Source organism: Salvelinus fontinalis, chromosome 4 (assembly GCF_029448725.1).
Source record: "Salvelinus fontinalis isolate EN_2023a chromosome 4, ASM2944872v1, whole genome shotgun sequence".
In the NCBI taxonomy this organism is placed as follows: domain Eukaryota; kingdom Metazoa; phylum Chordata; class Actinopteri; order Salmoniformes; family Salmonidae; genus Salvelinus; species Salvelinus fontinalis.
Window position 1 is genome coordinate 65,523,192 of NC_074668.1, and position 20,516 is coordinate 65,543,707.

The 20,516-nt window shown below is 43.7% G+C and overlaps 1 protein-coding gene across 1 annotated transcript; it reads left to right on the plus strand.

Annotated features, from left to right (window-relative positions):
• The first annotated feature begins 7,753 nt into the window (after positions 1–7,753).
• kif7 (kinesin family member 7) lies at positions 7,754–20,256 on the plus strand. Its single transcript, XM_055920998.1, has 20 exons — positions 7,754–8,376; positions 10,321–10,727; positions 11,246–11,446; positions 11,615–12,017; positions 12,138–12,485; positions 12,674–12,866; positions 13,675–13,818; positions 14,210–14,368; positions 14,501–14,649; positions 14,759–14,880; positions 14,993–15,127; positions 15,255–15,463; positions 15,601–15,798; positions 16,086–16,211; positions 17,153–17,329; positions 17,512–17,727; positions 17,940–18,146; positions 18,308–18,506; positions 18,879–19,040; positions 19,384–20,256. Exons 2-20 carry the CDS (start codon positions 10,400–10,402, stop codon positions 19,773–19,775), a joined length of 4,068 nt encoding a protein of 1,355 aa, XP_055776973.1. The 5' UTR covers positions 7,754–8,376; positions 10,321–10,399; the 3' UTR covers positions 19,776–20,256.
• The last annotated feature ends 260 nt before the right edge of the window (positions 20,257–20,516 follow it).

A 20,516-nucleotide genomic window follows, 5' to 3' on the forward strand; every position in this document is an offset into this window, starting at 1 on the left:
TTTGAACTCTTTATTTCTACTTCAATGCATCCAATCAAGAGATCTGATCGTGATTGAAAGTATCTTAGGAAAATGATGTGCATAAACACGGTCTATTGCACATTTAGTTTCTCTGTGTCCCACTGCGTCAGTTGGACGATTGGTTGCACTATGCATTAGATGCAGTTTGAGCATTTACAAGGACACCCTCTCTCCATTGATGGGTTTTATTAGACTCAGAGTGCTGTGGCTGTATTGACTGCGTCCTTCCTGACCACTGAGAGAGGAGGGGGACACAGGTGACAGTCTCTGGAAATGAAGGACAATATTATGGATTTGGGAGGGACTGCCCACTCACAGGAAAGGGCATTAGGATTTTACACCATGACATTATTAACTTCTCCAAAACAGGATTTGTAAGGTCACATGGAGCCTTAATAAACAATTCAAACAGTTTAGTAGCTATAACTGCAGTCTTGAATTTATTTGTCTTAATTTCCTATTAATTAATACAGGTGGTAAATTAAATCTTACAATGTATCTGGCTGGACCTGATCGAGCTTGTCGTGTCTTTTTATTTTCCCTAGGGAGATGACACTGCATCGTGACTCAGAGGGCTAACATCCAAGCTGACCTTACAGAACGCTACAACAGAAACGGAGCCATAGCTCAAGGTGAAGAGTTCTGACTTTTGTGGTCCTGGATGCTATGGAAGACTAGTGATTTTGTTGTTGTAAATACAGCACCCAGACAACAAGTCATAGTCTACCTCAGTGTCCAGAACTCATGCATCAATGACACCTCAAGCTTTTAATAGAGACATAATCGTAGAACGCTTAGGAAGAGTGGACTCTTTTTTTGAAATTGTGGGATGCACTGTAACCTATTGTCATTTTCTATGGCTTATGTGTTCTTTGACGTTTCATCATAAATTCACATATTGTAAGTCTATTCCCATTCAAGAAAACTCTCCATCTTGATTGAGGCATATTTTATTATTCTTTTAAAATATAATGGCTTTTGTCAGTTCTGTGTTTAGGCTACATCTGATGTTAAAATTGACACGTTTCGGCCATAGAGGCTTCAATCATCAGATGCTGATGAAGACTTTATGGCCAGCCAAAATAGGTCCATTGTGAGTGTTGATATGGAATAAATACTCATACTTAATCCTCTTCGTTCCTATCTGGAACACAAGTTTTCTATGAGAGAGCGCCACTGCTGCTGATCTCCAGCCTTTTTGGGAATGTATTGAAATATGTTATAAAATAATGGATTATGTGTTGTGATTTCTTATTCGATCAAGTCTTAAGAAATCTTAGCGTAGGTCCTTAACTTTTTCTTTAGTGTTACCAATCCGAAGGTTATTAACACTGTAATAACACAATGCACACACTCTGTTTACAGATATCATTCCAAAGCCCTTGAGTGGCAAATAGTAAATAGTAAGCCTTGTACAGGAAAGTCTTGTCCGTGCCAGACGGACCATAGTGCCAAATGACTCTGTATAATTTCCCAGCAGTATAGCCTTGACAATGTAGTGAAATTCTAGACCTCTATAGAATTTTTCATTCATTCGCCGCAAGGAAAGAAGAATGTATTGGTGGAAATTAGTTGTATTTATTGCATTTACAGTAGTTACTGGATGCAAAGAGAGATGGACAGATATGAAATAGAAGCCTAATGACAGCCATTTGTAATAGCTTTTTTTGAATATGAATATGCATCACAGAGAGTAACAATGAGAGTGGGCGTTACCTTCAACTCTGAGATCAGTGTAGGATGTTTCCATGGTTACTACCATGGCAACCTTTACTAAAAAACAGACATCAGCCTAGAACAAATCAGTATGGAATAGTCTGATTTCCATGGCCTCGAGGGTCATTGTTGGTGAAACTCAACAACCCTTTCAATGTGCTGTAGAAATACATCTCTATGGAAAAGGGGCATGCTGTAGAAAGCTGGATAATTGAATGGTGCCTCAACTGAAATGGACAGACAACCAAAATATAGACATAACTGCTACAATAATATCAGGCTATACTGCAGAAAGAATAATCTCCAAGGTCTTTTTGCAACATTGAGTATTAAAATGGCCTGAAGTACAGTGAAAAGATTGTTTTATACAGTGCATTTTGAAATGAATCCATAATAGATGATACCAAACTGAACTCAATGTTGGAGAAATACCTTTGGTATCATTTTAGCAGTAGACCTCCTCTGTCTACATTTTTCTTAGGTCATTAATTGTGCCATAGAGTTACGTTGAGTGGGTTTGAGACAGGGGCTCAGCAGCAATAGCCTACCAAAATGGCTTTCCAAGCATAGATCCAATGCTGCCACTTTATCTTAATATCAAATAATGTATGATTAACAATTAAGTACCTTACTGTGATTTTTTTTTTTTTTACATTTTAATTGAAAACAAACTTCTAATATCAAAGGGCAATTTCTCAAGCAATAATTTTGCAGACTGAAAACTAGATGTTGACTTCACAGGGCCTTTAATGAGCAAGGATATGATACATAAATTCACAGTGTTATTATTGGTTCATTTGTAATTATTTGCATTCTTTTATTTGGGAAAGGTCATTTTTAACGTGACTCCAGCTGGCTTTCTGCAGAAACATGACAAACATGATCCATACAGTGCATTTGGAAAGTATTCAGACCCCTTGACTTTTTCCATACTTTGTTACGTTACAGCCTTGTTCTAAAATTGATTGTTTTTCCCCTCACCAATCTAGCACAATACCCTATAATGACAAGGAAAAAACAGGTTTTTAGAAATTATACCAAATTTATATATAATATATATATATATATATATATATATAATATATATATATATATATATATATATATATGTGTATTGTGCTAGATTGGTGAGGGAAAAAACAATCAATTTTAGAACAAGGCTGTAACGTAACAAAGTATGGAAAAAGTCAAGGGGTCTGAATACTTTCCAAATGCACTGTATGGATCATGTTTTGTCATGTTTCTGCAGAAAGCCAGCTGGAGTCACGTTAAAAATTACCTTTCCCAAATAAAAGAATGCAAATATATATATATTGTTGGTGAAACTCAACAACCCTTTCAATGTGCTGTAGAAATACATCTCTATGGAAAAGGGGCATGCTGTAGAAAGCTGGATAATTGAATGGTGCCTCATATATATATATATATATATATATATATATATATATATATATATATATATATATATATATATATATATATATATATATATATATATATATATATATATATATATACACACACAGTGCTGTGAAAAAGTATTTGCCCCCTTCCTGAATTCATATTTTTTTTTGCACATTTGTCACACTTAAATGATTCAGATCATCAAACAAATGTTAATATTACACAAAGATAACCCAAGTAAACACAAAATGCAGTTTTTAAGTGATGATTTTATTTATTAAGGGAAAAAAGCTATCCGAACCTTCATGGCCCTATATGACAAAGTAATTGCCCCCTCTTGTTAAATCATGAATTAACTGTGGTTAATCACATTTTTTGGAAAGCGGAGTTCAATTTCACTAGCCACACCCAGGCCTGATTACTGCCAGACCTGTTGAATCAAGAAATCACTTAAATAGAACCTGTCTGACAAAATGAAGTAGGCCAAAAGATCTCAAAAAGCAAGACATCATGCCGCGATCCAACGAAATTCAGGAACAGCTGAGAAACAAAGTAATTGACATCTATCAGTCTGGAAAGAGTTACAAAGCCATTTCTAAAGCTTTGGGACTCCAGCGAACCACGGTGAGAGCCATTATCCACAAATGGAGAACATTTGAAACAGTGGTGAACCTTAGTAGGCCGGCCACTCCTGAGTCAGGAGTACCAAAATTACCCCAAGAGCGCAACGACGACTCATCCAAGAGGTCAAAAAAGAACCCACAACAACATCTAAATAACTGCAGGCCTCACTTGCCTCAGTTAAGGTCAGTATTCATGACTCAACCATAAGAAAGAGGGCAAAAAAAGAGGGCAAAAATGGCATCCATGGCAGAGTTCCAAGGCGAAAACTACTGCTGACCAAAAATAACATAAAGGCTTGTCTCTCTTTAGGCAAAAAAACATCTTGATGATCCCCAAGACTTTTGGGAAAATATTCTGTGGACTGACGAGACAAAAGTTGAACTTTTTGGAAGGTGTGCGTCCCGTTACATCTGGCATAAAAGTAACACAGCATTTCAGAAAAAGAACATCATACCAACAGTTAAATATGGTGGTGGTAGTGTGATGGTCTGGGGCTGCTTTGCTGCTTCAGGACCTGGACGACTTGCTGTGATTGATGGAACCATGAATTCTGCTCCCTACCAAAGAGTTTGTGACCTCAATCTGAAGCGCACTTGGGTTCTGCAGCAGGACAATGATCCAAACCACACCAGCAAGTCCACCTCTGAATGGCTAAAAAAAAAAAAGAAAAATGAAGGTTTTGGAGTGGCCTAGTCAAAGTCTGGACTTGAATCCGATTGAGATGCTGTGGTGTGACCTTAAAAAGGCGCTTCATGCTCGAAAACCTCCACAGTGATGTGAAAGACTCATTGACAGTTATCGCAAATGCTTGATTGCAGTTGTTGCTGCTGAGGGTGGCACAACCAGTTATTAGGTTTAGGGGGAAATTACTTTTTCACATAGGGCCATGAAGGTTCGGATAGCTTTTTTCCCTTAATAAATCAAATCATCACTTAAAAACTGCATTTAGTGTTTACTTGGGTTATCTTTGTGTAATATTTAAATTTGTTTGATGATCTGAAACATTTAAGTGTGACAAATGTGCAAAAAAATATGAAATCAGGAAGGGGGCAAATACTTTTTCACAGCACTGTAAACATATATACTATATATATACACTGCTCAAAAAAATAAAGGGAACACTTAAACAACACAATGTAACTCCAAGTCAATCACACTTCTGTGAAATCAGACTGTCCACTTAGGAAGCAACACTGATTGACAATAAATTTCACATGCTGTTGTGCAAATGGAATAGACAACGGGTGGAAATTATAGGCAATTAGCAAGACACCCCCAATAAAGGAGTGGTTCTGCAGGTGGTGACCACAGACCACTTCTCAGTTCCTATGCTTCCTGGCTGATGTTTTGGTCACTTTTGAATGCTGGTGGTGCTCTCACTCTAGTGGTAGCATGAGACAGAGTCTACAACCCACACAAGTGGCTCAGGTAGTGCAGCTCATCCAGGATGGAACATCAATGCGAGCTGTGGCAAGAAGATTTGCTGTGTCTGTCAGCGTAGTGTCCAGAGCATGGAGGCGCTACCAGGAGACAGGCCAGTACATCAGGAGACGTGGAGGAGGCCGTAGGAGGGCAACAACCCAGCAGCAGGACCGCTACCTCCGCCTTTGTGCAAGGAGGAGCAGGAGGAGCACTGCCAGATCCCTGCAAAATGACCTCCAGTAGGCCACAAATGTGCTTGTGTCTGCTCAAACGGTCAGAAACAGACTCCATGAGGGTGGTATGAGGGTCCGACGTCCACAGGTGGGGGTTGTGCTTACAGCCCAACACCGTGCAGGACGTTTGGCATTTGCCAGAGAACACCAAGATTGGCAAATTCGCCACTGGCGCCCTGTGCTCTTCAAAGATGAAAGCAGGTTCACACTGATCACATGTGACAGACGTGACAGATTCTGGAGACGCCGTGGAGAACGTTCTGCTGCCTGCAACATCCTCCAGCATGACCGGTTTGGCGGTGGGTCAGTCATGGTGTGGGGTAGCATTTTTTTGGTGGGCCGCACAGCCCTCCATGTGCTCGCCAGAGGTAGCCTGACTGCCATTAGGTACCGAGATGAGATCCTCAGACCCCTTGTGAGACCATATGCTGGTGCGGTTGGCCCTGGGTTCCTCCTAATGCAAGACAATGCTAGACCTCATGTGGCTGGAGTGTGTCAGCAGTTCCTGCATGAGGAAGGCATTGATGTTATGGACTGGCCCGCCTGTTCCCCAGACCTGAATCCAATTGAGCACATCTGGGACATCATGTCTCGCTCCATCCACCAACGCCACGTTGCACCACAGACTGTCCAGGAGTTGGCGGATGCTTTAGTCCAGGTCTGGGAGGAGATCCCTCAGGAGACCATCCGCCACCTCATCAAGAGCATGCCCAGGCGTTGTAGGGAGGTCATACAGGCACGTGGAGACCACACACACTACTGAGCCTCATTTTGACTTGTTTTAAGGACATTACATCAAAGTTGGATCAGCCTGTAGTGTGGTTTTCCACTTTAATTTTGAGTGTGACTCCAAATCCAGACCTCCATGGGTTGATAAATTTGATTTTCATTGCTAATTTTTGTGTGATTTTGTTGTCAGCACATTCAACTATGTAAAGAAAAAAGTATTTAATAAGAATATTTCATTCATTCAGATCTAGGATGTGTTATTTTAGTGTTCCCTTTATTTTTTGAGCAGTGTATATATACACATAAGTACACACAAGTATTCAGACATTTTACTCAGTACTTTGTTGAAGCACCTTTGGCAGCGATTACAGCCTCGAGTCTTCTTGGGTATGACACTACAAGCTTGGCACGCCTGTATTTGGGGAGTTTCTCCCATTCTTCTCTGCAGATTCTCTCAAGCTCTGTCGCTGCACAGCTTTTTTCAGGTCTCTCCAGACATGTTCGATCGGGTTCAAATCCGGGCTCTGGCTGGGCCGTCAAGGACATTCAGAGTCGTTGTCCTGTTGGAAGGTGAACCTTTGCCCCAGTCTGAGGTCCTGAGCGCTCTGGAGTAGGTTTTCATCAAGGATCTCTCTGTACTTTGCTCTGTTCAGCTTTCCCTCGATCCTGACTAGTCTCCCAGTTCCTGCCGCTGAAAAATATCCCCACAGCATGATGCTGCCACCACCATGCTTCACTGTAGGGATGGTGCCAGGTATCCTCCAGACGCAATGCTTGGAGTTCAATCTTGGTTTCATCAGACCAGAGAATCTTGTTTCTCATGTCAGAGTCCATTAGGTGCAATTTGGGAAACTCCAAGTGGGCTTTCATGTGCCTTTTACTGAAGAGTGGCTTCTGTCTAGCCACTCTACCATAAATGCCTGATTGGTGGAGTGCTGCAGAGATGGTTGTCCTTCTGGAAGGTTCTCCCATCTCCACCGAGGAACTCTGGATCTCTGTCAGAGTGACCATCGGGTTCTTGGTCACCTCCCTGACCAAGGCCCTTCTTCCTCGATTGCACAGTTTGCCATGGCCGCCAGCTCTAGGAAGAGTCTTGGAGGTTCCAAACTTCTTCCATTTAAGAATGATGGAGAATGATGGAGGCCACTGTGTTCTTGGGGACCTTTAATGCTGAAGAAAACAGCATTACATCCCCAACAAAGACCGAACAAGCAGTAATTTGTCTCATAGAATCTTCAAAATTAAGTATGAATGAAATCAAAGACTGTGGCGTTTGCTATGTAGTATTAATCATTCATGAAACTCAACAGAAAAACTATAGTGAACTATAGTGCCTTTCCAAATCATGTCCAATCAATTGAATTTACCACAGGTGGACTCCAATTAAGTTGTAGAAGCATCTCAAGGATGTTCAATGGAAACAGGATACACCTGAGCTCAATTTCGAGTCTCATAGCAAAGGGTCTGAATACTTATGTAATTAAGTTATCTGTTTTTATTTTTAATAAATTTGCAAACATTTCTAATAACCTGTTTTTGCTTTATCATTATGGGGTATTGTGTGTAGATTGAGGAACATATTTAATTTAATCCATTTTAGAATAAGGTTGTAATGTAACAAAATGTGGAAAAGGGGAAGCGGTTTGACTACTTCAGATAACATAATATAACCATATGTGGATATTGCAATAATAATAATAATAATAATAATGAGACTATGATTAACCATGTTTTAATATTGAAGGATAAACTGCCAAATAACCTACTGCATATTTGCTAGAGTACTCTTATTTCTCCTGTCTTATTCAAATGTAAAAAACCGGAGAAGATTCAGAATCATAGTTTATTTGATTACAGTCATTGGACCAGAGCTGTTTCAATTGAACACGCTCAGCACATTACTTTGGACGGGTTGTGAATAGATACAGTACAGCTACGAACGGAAGTGACTTTTCATTGTACGCTAGTAGAGGATTTTAGCTAACCCTTTTCCTAACCTTAACCTAATTCTCCCAACCTGCTACGAAAAAGTAATTTACGGTCATGGATGTATACCCAAAGATTTGTTCTATCTGTGTTACCACATAGTCGAAACCCTTTGGACGAGCATCTGCTTGTGTCTACTGAATGACATCACTTCATCCGAACATTCCCACACCTTTTCTGCAACTCTCAAGTCTCTCTGCTGGAGGTTAATGGATTGGAAGATGAAAAGTTAAAGTTTTCAGTAAGTGAATACATTGCAATATGTTATTTACATATTCATTTTACACTTTTTCCTGCTTTATGTATGCATAAGAGGTACGGGATAACTCATTTTTGTGTAACAACAACAAAAACGTTGAAGCTAACGTTAGCTAGCTAACTTTTTTGGGCCAAATACTGCTAGCTAACGATGGCGTTCTGTGAAGATACTCAACCAAATTAGCTATTTTGGCAGCTAACGTTACGGTATACGTATGTATTTTGTTGTTCTCGTAAAACAATGTTAGCCAGTTAGTTAGTTAGCAACAAAAGTTACTTTCCTCGCTAGTTAGCCAGCTAGCTACCGAGACTATCATTAGATCTGGTCCATCAAGCGATGACAACGAATTGGCTGGTCATTTTGTATTTATTTAACTAGACAAGTCAGTTAAGAACAAATTATTATTTACAATGACGGCCTACCAAAAGGCCTCCTGCGGGACTGGGGCCTGGGATTAAAAATAAAACATAAATACAGGACAAAACACATCACAACAAGAGACAACACTTCATAAAGAGAGACCGAAGACAACAACATAGCAAGGCAGCAACACATAACACAGCATGGTAGCAGCACAAAATATGGTACAAACATTATTGGCACAAAGTCAAAGAAGGTAGAGACAACAATACATCACACAAAGCAGCCACAACGGTCATCTGCTAACGTCTTCAGTCTAAGTGTTATTTTTGGCAGTAAATTACTTTTGTTTAGTGACTGGCATCAATATACCTTTTCTGTAACTCAGAGTAAAGATGTTGCCCGAGTGATGGATAACGTTTTCTTATGTGCGCACAGGGTGGCGTACTTTTAAGCATTTTGGTCCACGCTCATACTTTGGATCCCCACTAGTGTAAGCGCACCCGACGTCAGTGGTCGAAAGTATTTTATGTAGGATAAATGATGCCCTGCACACAGAGAAGGGTCAGAGAGGAAGATGCGAAGCGTTAGTATGTATTTTTACCTGAACTTGTCGCCTGCCTTCCTACCTTTGTGACAATAACTCCCATTATTAGGGCGGAGACATGAACATCTCGTCATTATATACAGATCTCTGGAAAACGTATCCAGGCAGCACTCTCTGGCAACATTTATACTTTTGGGTCTACTCTACAAATCATTGATTGGGTTCGTGTATGCAATGGACACGCAATGGACCAGAGCTATGCCATCCTGTGCGTAATTAAGCTAAAGCTAACCTGCAGGCTGTGCGAGTTCCAAATCAAAGTTTTTTTTTTACTTGGCGGACGAGACGTCAGCCATCTTTTCCATGCTAATTAATGTATACAAATCCCCAAAACAAATTCAGACTGGATGTGCTGTTTAGCAGATGACTAGCCAGTTACAGAAATCCACATCTTGTTTTGCTAGATGCTTATTTTATTATGACCAGATAACAATGCCATCTATGAAGTTCCCATCATAGCATGGACTCATTGGCATTGTCTATATAACGATAGAGCTAGGCCTATATTTAAGCAATAAGGCCCGAGGGGGTGTGGTATATGGCCAATATACCACGGCTAAGGCTGTATCCAGGGACGCCGCAACGCGGATAGCCTGGATACAGCCCTTAGCCGTGGTATATTGGCCATATACCATAAACCGTATTGCTATTATAAACTGGTTACCAATGTAATTAGAGCAGTAAAAATAAATGTTTTGTCATACCTGTGGTATATGGTCTGATATACCATGGTTTTCAGCCAATCAGCCTTCAGAGCTCGAACCACTCAATTTATAATATATTATTTACATAATATATTTGTTGTGCCTCTTTCTATTAGCATTTTCTTTCTTTCACACATCTTATTTCTTTCCAACATGGATCACATTGAATGTTAACATATTTTCTGTATGAGGATTATTGATGGGGTTTTTCTGTATGAGTGTATTAGTTGATTGTGGTTATTTTGGCCTGTGTAGGATGTCCTGTCTAAGATGATTGAACTCACAAACCAGAAACCCTGAAGGGACCCCTGACAGCTAGCCCAGGCTATCAGCGATGTCTCCCAAAGTGCCTGGTCATGGCAGGGCGGAGGACATGGCGGTGCAGGTCGCTGTTCGAGTGCGCCCCCTGCTGCCCAAGGAGCTGCTGCACAGCCACGAGAGCTGCATGACGGCTGACCCTGAGCAGCGCAGGGTCACTCTGGGTCACGACCGACACTTTCACTGTGACTTCCTGTTTGAGGAGAACAGCTGCCAGGAGGAGGTGTATGCTGTGTGTGTCCAGCCCCTCATAGAGGCCTTCTTTCAGGGCTTCAACGCCACTGTCTTCGCCTATGGACAGACAGGCTCTGGCAAGACATACACTATTGGAGAGGCCAACATTTGTGAGTTTCTGGTTTCTTCCCTGCTACCTGCAATGTTTGGTCATTTAATAATTTTTGTTCTATGGCTTTTGAGTCCGATCAAAGGAGATGTACTAGCTTGTTGTGTAGAGGAGCGGAGAATGGATGCACGTCTTCTGGTGTGTGATATATAAATGCTGATATGCAGAGAGTTCACACCCATCCTGGAAGCCAACTGCACTTCCTACAATTCAGCTGCCACAGCCTGCGGGAACAGTCCATACCAGACAGGCTTGCCATCTGAGCTACTGGTGTGTGAGATGGCAAAGCTGTGTGGGTGGGTTATGGTTATAACACAGAGCGTGTGTGTTTGTGTGAGATGAAGTATATGTTATATTAGATCAGTTCTGTGGTGCATGTGTGTGTCAGAGGTACGTGTTCCTTCAATGAAAACAGTGCAAAGCTGGAGGCAATAGTTTTATATACGTACATACTTAATTATCCTTAGAGGTTACTAGGCTATACCATACAGGGTATATGAACCCAGTGTCTGTGTGTAGCTTCATTTAGGGATGAGGAGCAGGGCATCGTCCCCAGGGCTGTGGCTGTGGTTTTCAAGCTGCTGGATGAGAATGACCTCAGTGACTTCTCTGTCCGAGTGTCTTACCTGGAGGTGTACAAGGAGGACTTCAGGGACCTGCTGGAGGTGGAGACAGCCAGCAAGGACATCCACATCAGAGAGGATGACAAGGGCAACATTGGTATGGATCATTTTTGTTTGTTTTTCCAACAAATATTTATCACAAACAAGCATCTCTTTGTGTTGTCAGGGATCTTAAATTTCAACATCAGGGTGGGGAGTAGTCAAAGTCATGTGTGTTAGTTATTCATGGCTCTGTCTGTGCTCATGTTTGTGCGCTTCCCTGCAGTGCTATGCGGGGTGAAGGAGTGTGAGGTGGAGGGGCTGGACGAGGTGCTGAGCCTGCTGGAGTCTGGCAACACAGCCAGACACACAGGCGCCACCCAGATGAACCCCCACTCCAGCCGCTCACACACCATCTTCAGCGTGCACATGGACCAGCGCCGCGGCGGCTCCCAGGCCCATGGTAACCCCACCACGGGCACCGGGCTTCACGTCCTCTCTTCTAAGTTCCACTTTGTGGACCTGGCAGGGTCGGAGAGGATCCTCCGCACAGGAAACACAGGGGAGAGGCTGAAGGAGAGCATCCAGATCAACAGTGGCCTGCTGGCCCTGGGGAATGTCATAGGAGCCCTGGGAGACCCCAAGAGGAGAGGCACCCACATACCATACAGGGACTCCAAAATCACCAGGTATGTAGTCTAACATTTGGGTACTCATAAAATGGTGTGCAGGATATATTGCTTTCCTCCTCTTTATTTTGCAAATAATTTCCCTCCGATTGACTTATGACATTTAAAATCTGTATTCAGGATCTTGAAAGATTCTCTGGGAGGAAATGCCAAAACGCTGATGATTGCATGCATCAGCCCCTCCTCTGCGGACTTTGACGAGAGCCTGAACACACTGAACTACGCCAAGCGGGCCCGCAACATCCAGAACCGGGCCACGGTGAACTGCCGAGGAGAGCCGGACCGTGTGGAGGGGCTGGAGCAGCAGATCCGGGCGCTCCGCAGGGCCCTTGAGAACCGTCAACGCTCAGAGACCCGTATCATCGCCCGCTCGGACCCAGACAAGCGGTTGCGCCCCGGAGAGGGAGAGATCATCAGACTGCAAGCCCAGAGTGCCCACTACAGGACCTGCACTGACACTGCATACAGGTGAGATGAAACTGCTTTGTTTTTCTTAATAATCATTGGCAATAAGTTCAGTAGTTGACTAGATATAATATAATCAGTTTCATAAACAAAGTGCACTTTATTGTGAGGACAGATGTGTGTGGGTGTTGTTTGACTAATGAGCTCAGGAGTAGTTGTCTGAATATGTAAGTCTGTGTACCCATCCCCAGGTTGCTGTGTGAGCTGCAGGGTGAGGGGACGCTGACTGCGGAGCAAGGCCTGAGGGTGAAGGACTGGCTGTGTTCTGTGGAGGAAGAACGCAGCGGCCTGACCACTGCCTCAGGACCTGACAGCGGCATCGAGAGCAGCTCAACCGAGGACACCGCCACTCTGAGGAGGGGGAGGGCTGCCGTCAAGAACCAGGTCATACACACATTAACAATCACTACATCACTCACTACATATTCATAAAGCTCCTATTTATTCAAAGAAAAGGTTGAACAAAATATTTTATCTTATCAACAAGAGGTTCATCCTAGGGCTGGGTAATATATCGTATTTTAAGGTATACCGGTATGAACCCATATACTGCTATGGGTTTTTACAATGCTGTTTATAGCGATATGTTGATACAGTGCTAAGTTAACAGTTCTATAAAGTGGACTACTTCATGGTCAGTTTTTTCCTAGTTTGATTTGAGTTTAAAGCAGTCAGAATGGCAGAAGCCCAATAAAACCACTTAAAAATAATTTGTTGTTGTAACTAACCAAAGTAAAGTTGTTGCCAGAGTAATGGATAACGTTTTCATATGTATGCACATGGTGGCATACTTTTAAGCACTCTGGTCCACGCTCATCCGTCGGATCTCCACTAGTGCACCCAACGCTTGTGGTCGAAAGTATTTTCTCATGGATAAATGATGCCCGGCACACACAGAGAAGGTTCCGAGAGGAAGATGTGAAGAAAGAGGTTTCACTGCTCATAAAACATATTTAGAATGTTTATTTTTCAGAAACATAAAATACTGTCAAATACCACCATACCTTCAAAAATGAGAAAAATATTGTAATGTGATATTTTGGCTATGTCGCCCAGCCCTAGTTCATCCTATCCTAAAAACATTCAAACAACCTGATGGAGTTATGGTGGTAAGGCATCAATCATCTCACCGAACAATCCAGGTAGTGTTGTGCTCTGTGACTCATAATGTATCTGTCATTGAACCCCACAGGAGGCAGAGAGTGGTGGGGAGGAGTTGGGCCGAGAGAGGGAGGAGAGTGTGGCTCAGCTCCAGGGCCAGGTCCAGCAGCTGGAGAGAGAGAATACAGACTTCCTGGCTGCTCTGGAGGATGCCATGGAGCAGTACAAACAGCAGGTCAGAACTACACAGCATTTTGACTTCTTACTGGCATTTTAGTGTTCAACATGACAGCACTGTAATCATCAAATCAAATGTATTTATAAAGCCCTTCTTATATCAGCTGATGTCACAAAGTGCTGTACAGAAACCCAGCCTAAAACCCCAAACCGCAAGCAATGCAGGTGTAGAAGCACGGTGGCTAGGAAAAACTCCCTAGAAAGGCCAGAACCTAGGAAGAAACCTAATCATCAAAGAATAAAAGCAAATACATTTTGTCTCATTTCTTAGTCTGTCCTCACTTGCCTCCTATATTTCAGTACTAGTCTCTGTCGATAATCATTTCCATCTTGAGAGATGATCAACATTGTTCATTGTTTCAATGTTATATTCTCTCCCCCTCCCCTAGAGTGATAAGCTGCAGGAGCAGCAGGACGTGATAGTGGAGCTGCAGTGTCTGCTCTCGGGGCCAGGTGTACCGGGGCTGGGATTACACCTGACACCACGCCCCCACACCGCCCCCCAGGGTTCCACGCGCCACTCCCACAACGGACTTACCAACAGACAGGTAACACATCAGATCAGCACCTCTTAGTAGTGGGATGAAAACTGGCATGAAGTTCCAGTCTCAACATTAATCAGTAGTGTGTTCCACAGTGTATGTCGCTGTGTGCTATGAGTGTGACTGTGTTGGCTGTAGGTTGGTCCACTGGAGAGCAGCTCATTTGGTGACCAGATCCAGTGTGGTTATGGTCAATCTTCTCATGACCACGAGGACCTGGGAGGGGGAGAGGTGAAGGACTCTGAGCAGGAGGACGCTTACGTCAACATGAGCCATGACAGACGGAAGTATGGAATATCACATCTTTATTTAAAACAGTGAGATCAGGCAGATTATAGAATGCCCAAGCATCATTGACTTTCTAGGTTATTGATGGCTACTGTATGTATCTCTTAGACACGTGAATCTGACTTGGACTAAGAGAGTTATCATGGGTGGATCAGCAGCTGGAGGGAGAGGTCTCCTGTCTCAGCTGCCTGGGCTGCCTGCCTCTGAACAATTCTCCACCAGGCGACCATGTGAGTCCCACAGCAGGACGGGGCCTAATCAAATTCTAAATGAACTAATTCAAAGTTAAGTTATGACTGTGGAAGCACTAACATGTGTTTGCGTCCCCTTCTCTCTGTGCAGCCAACTCCAGTGTAGGGGAGAGCTCAGTGGGGCTGGGGTCAGAGTGGGGCCTGCTACAGGCCCAGCAGAAGATCAGAGAGCTGTCTGTCACCATCCGCATGAAGGAGGAGCTCATCAGAGAACTGGTCAAGACAGGTACATACCTAAGACCATTCCTTCCTGGCTTTCTGTATGATGGCAATCACATGCCTGTTTTCTCCCCATAAACAATACGTAATGTACCATGGAGTGGTGGGACAGATGTTATCGTGTATTACTGTAGGTAAGGACGCCCAGGCTCTGAACAGGCAGTACACCCGTAAGATCTCTGCCCTGGAGGGGGAAGCTGAGCAGGCCAGGCAGGAGGTCCAGGAGGCCCAGAGACAGCTTCAGGACCTGGAGAAACAGGAGAAGGAGACCAGTGGTGTCACTGACAGGACCAGGGCCCAGGAGTGTCGCAGGAAGATAGCTGCAGCACAGAGCAAAGTACAGGTCTGTCTGTCTGAGTCAGACTCCTACACTAATGCATACTGTACACTCGTAACATCAGTTAGTGTGTCTGCTCATAGTGGATGTTTGTATTTGCCTGTGTCGGTTTGTTCATATATGTGTGTGTGTGTGCGCATTAGGTCCTGAGCCAGCGTCAGAGGGACACTGCACGGCTGGCCTCGCTGTCTGCGCAGAGCGAGCGGCGTGTTTCGGAGCTGGAGCGCAGCGTGCAGGGCATGAGGAAGCAGCAGGAGCAGCTGCAGAGACGTCTGCGACACGAGAGCCAACAGAAACGACGCCTGGAGACAGAGATGCAGCGACGCACGCACAGAGTCAAGGTGCAGCCCTGGAGAATGTAGAATACCTGCTAAGAAACAGAGTGGAGCAGGACAATGCTGTGGTTTTTACAGATTGGCATTTGTCACATCAAAAGTCTCCAGTGATCACATGGCATCAACACATGACTAATTTGCATTCATAGCGTATTCCATACACTCCACTGGGGCCTAAATTCTGTGGACAGAATCATAAAATATGATGCCTGCCTACCTTGGTATCCCTCTGTTTTTACTGAATACTCCTTTTTTCCCTCCATCCCTCCCTCTTTCCATCCCGCCCTACCCAGGAGCTGGAGATAAAGAATGAACAGCAGCAGAAGATCCTGAGGATAAAGACGGAGGAGATTGCTGCCTTCCAGAGACAGAGACGCAGCGGCAGCAACGGCTCTGTCATATCACTGGAGGAGCAGCTGGTGGGACATGGGGCTTCTACAATGCTTATGAAGCATTTATATAGCACATATAAACAGTTGATTAAGTATTTATCCACCAGTTATACAATAGGCATAGAATCTCAGAAGCATTTATACAGATGTTACATACAAACCATGCTCATTCACCTCTATGCAGTAGTTCTACGCCATTTATACAGTAATTCTACAGCCTTTTCACGTATTTTATGTGGTTTTACACATATTTTCCTCTATATATGAGCCAAGGACATAAAACAACAAAACACTAGCCTGGCCAGGAGATCAGCTGGCTACATATTTAGCCAAAAGGCATGTTTCAACATCCAAAGGCTTTATTTCCATTGTTAAAAGTGAAAGATGAAAAATGGCTCGTATCCCCCAGCAACTATATGCAGCTGAGTTTCCCCTGTGTGTGTCTTATATCTCACACACATAGTACACATTGAGTGGAGTCTCAAGTCATTAACTGGTGTGCCTGGACAGGCCCAGAGCTCACACTGACACTCACACTGGACCAGCGTGATACACAGCCACCATACTGAACTCTGTGAGAAAGCCTGTTTTAGTGGGTCTCTTAGCATGGTCTTTTTAATGAAGAGAGTAAGAGACCTGGCAGTCTGTGTGATGGAGATAGGTGCGATATAGATCAATACACTGAATGATGGGCAATCAACAAAAATTCTCAGCTGCCTGTCAGTTATAGATTTACAATGTTATGAGGCAAAAGTGTTTGTTTGTTCTTTTCCGAGCTTCCAATGAGCAAAATGGCTTGTCTTGTTATTGAACGTTCTTCAGATGTGGGGTGTGTCTACATTTGCTATGTGTGCCCCTTTGTGGGCAATGTGTGTTACTTCTGAAATATTGAGTTCCTTTGTACTGTACTACTGTGTTTCATTGTGGATCCAAATTAAGTGTGTCTGCATGTGTTCCCGTGTGTGCAGAAGATTGAGGAGCAGAAGCGCTGGCTGGATGAGGAGATGGAAAGTGTTCTGGAGCAGAGGAAAGGACTGGAGGACCTGGAGGGAGAGCTGACCAAGAGGGAACAGATCCTAGCCAAGAAGGAGGCCCTGCTGCAGGAGCGCAGTGGCCTGGAGACCAAGAGACTCCGCTCCAGTCAGGTACACACACATTAAACAGGCCCCATACACTCAGTGGCCCTACAGGTATAGTGGTTTGCCAAGCTAATTTCACTGTCAATTTAATGATTTACTGTACTTCTATTTGATAAATCATTCATAAATCTAGTACGGCCGAGTAGCGTATTTCCTTCAACTGTAGTATATCTCTTCTCTCCCCGTAGGCCCTCAGTGAGGACCTGGTGACGCTGTCTGGCCGTATCGAGTCTCTGGAGCGGGAGCTGAGTGAGAGGAACGGCCTGCTCCGCAGCAGCAGTGCCCAGGACTCCCAGCAGATCCGCCAGGAGATCAACAACCTGCGCCAGGAGAAGGACACACTGCTCAAACAGAGAGTGGAGCTGGACGACAAACTACGGCAGGGTAGTCTGCTCTCACCAGAGGTCAGAGACCCTACAGGCTTACAGAAGCTTCTAACACCACCCCAACACTTCTCTGTGGATTCTTTCCATTCGTAGTATTTGTAGTTTCTGTAGTTTGGCGTGTTAGGCGCTGAGTGTCAATGCTGGCGGTGCCCCTGTAGTTTGGTATATTGTGTGTGTGCCTGTATTCCCCCCCATTTCAACCCCTGTGGTTCTCTTTGTTCTGTCCCCAGGAGGAGCGGTCTGTGTTCCAGCTGGACGAGGCCATCGAGGCTCTGGACGCGGCTATAGAGTATAAGAACGAGGCCATCACCCAGAGACAGAGGCAGCTGAGGGCCTCTGCCAGCATGCTCTCCCAGTGGGAGATGAACCTCATGGCCAAACTCAGCTACCTGTCTGCCTCAGAGACCCGTGCACTGCTCTGCAAGTACTTTGACAAGGTCTGTCTGTGTGGCCCTCTTCCCTACTGTTGTGGTTTTCATTGTGTCTGCTCATGGCCGCATAGCCTATGAGTACACAGCAAATCTCCATTATGATTCAAAGCAGCATGGAAATCGAGTGAGAGAGAAAGATAGGGGATGTAAGTTGTTTGTGTGTGTAGGTGGTGTCGCTGCGGGAGGAGGAGCGTAAGCTGCAGCTGGCCCTGGCAGATCTGGAGATGCGTGGTGAGGAGCAGCTGCAGCTGGTGCAGTGGCTGGAGAACGCTCTGGACCGCACGCAGCTCGACACGGACCGCAGGCTCACACAGCAGCAGAAGGAGCACGAGAGGAGTATACAGCTACTGCTACAGCAGTGCCGAGGTGGGCCTCACACACAAATAAATACACACACCTGTAGGATTTAGGCATAACATGTCAGAATATAACCAACATTTTTTGTTTTCAACAAAGATCTAGGCACATTTGCCGTTATTGCTCCACCTCAAGACAACAAAATGAGACACAGGCACAACTACGCATATTTTTTATATATATATATATATATATATATATATATATATATATATATATATATATATATTGTTGATATTTTATCTCTATTAAGTTTGCCATGTCTATACCCTCCATTCAATCCTCCCACACCCAGTGTGATAACAGCCACCAGGCCCATTATCTGCAGCGCAGTGTTTCTCAGGTATTGTTGTGGTCCCCCTGATGTTTACTTCCCTACAGAGCAAATGGACGAGGGCCTGGCGGGGAGGCAGAGGCAGTACGAAGGCTGGATCCATAACCTCAGTAAAGAGCTCAACCACTACAAGGCTGCCAACCTGGAATTGAGCAATCGGTTCAGGGAGCTGTGTGGCAACACCAGCCAACCCATGGACCAGGAAAGGGGTAATGTATGGCTCATTTTGGATAGGGACATACTATTGTCATTTTTTTCAAAGCGCTCTAGTCAGTGGGTGAAGTACATTAATGTAACATAATGTAGGTAAGATAACAGAAGGTATGGGTATAAAAAAACAATCAAATCTGATTTCTGCTAAAATAATCCTCATCTGCTCAAATACTTAGACATCTGCTCTCTCAGAGAAAAAAGTACATATGTAAAATGCACAATCTGTCAGGGAATAATAAGTATTCAGTGTTTGTGACTGAGTATTCCTCCTAGTCTGTCCTGTTCAGTGCTGGGCTGTGAGGCATGTGAATATTCATTATTTAATATGTTGCGTTGCAGTTCCAGTCTTTGTTGGCAGAACAGCAGGCAGTGGCAGTGTGGAGAGGCTGAGCCGAGGCCCAGACGACAGCCGTAGGGGAGGGCCAGGAGAGCCAGAGAGACCAACCAGGTCCCGGGAGGAAATAAGGGAACTGGTCAACACCCCTCTCCCTGCCACATGGAGGCGCTCCTCCCTCCCCAACGAGGACCCCTGCGGCATGGAGGAGCTACAGCAGCAGGTGGCCATGGAGATACCTGTAAACCGGGTGGTTCAGACCGGTACGGGCCCTTGGAGTGGGACGACATCTCTGCCATTTGCCAAATCACGCAGAGAGTCCCGCCGATCCAGCCTCAACACCGGACCATTGATCTCAAACAATTCCAGAATTGATGTGAGGAAAAATCCTGTTTAAACGCACAAGGACCTCATGGTAGAATCAAGTTTAAATGCAAAAGGACCTTATGCAGAATTCAGTTTAAATGCCAAATGACTTAATGGCAGGATACTGTTTAAAATGCAACAGAATCAAGTTCAATTGAACATGTCAAAATGTACTTTTTTTTCTTGTTTTCGTATTGTTAAAATTATGTATTTGTTTTATAACCTGTAAGTATATTTTGTATTCATCCATTCTTATTTTTCTATATTTGTGGTTTTATAAATAAATGTTGGAAGAATGCTCTTAATTTTCTATATCAAGCACTTTTCTTTTCCTCCGTGTAATTCATATCCGCTTTTAGAATCATAGACGTCATCATCGGTTATGCTCTTCACTGTTGCTAGTTTGTCATCACTAACCATTTCTGTATGTGAAATAAAATATGATTCTTGATTTTGTAATCTCTGACTGACTAATATGTTGTAAAGGCGTAATATAAAAAATATTGAAAGTTGTGGTTTGGTGGCTAAATAATTTATAAAAATTGCTATCTTAAATGCATAATGCCATACATTTGCCCTTTTTACATCAGTGCTATACAGATACCCAGCCTAAAACCCCAAAGGGCAAGCAATGCAGAGGCACAGTGGCTAGGGAAAAACTCCCTAGAAGGGTGGAACCAGGCTCCGAGGGGTGGCTAGTCATGGAATTAGAATACTACAATGGGAATTAAACTTATTACGATGGGATAAAAATCAACCATTTTGGTCAGGG

Excerpts from the sequence above, each read along its gene's own strand:
- kif7 (XM_055920998.1), top strand. The coding sequence starts at position 10,400 with ATGTCTCCCAAAGTGCCTGGTCATGGCAGGGCGGAGGACATGGCGGTG. Across the intron at positions 12,486-12,673 it reads TGCACTGACACTGCATACAG|GTTGCTGTGTGAGCTGCAGG; the intron begins GTGAGATGAAAC and ends ACCCATCCCCAG. Across the intron at positions 15,799-16,085 it reads GACGCACGCACAGAGTCAAG|GAGCTGGAGATAAAGAATGA; the intron begins GTGCAGCCCTGG and ends CGCCCTACCCAG.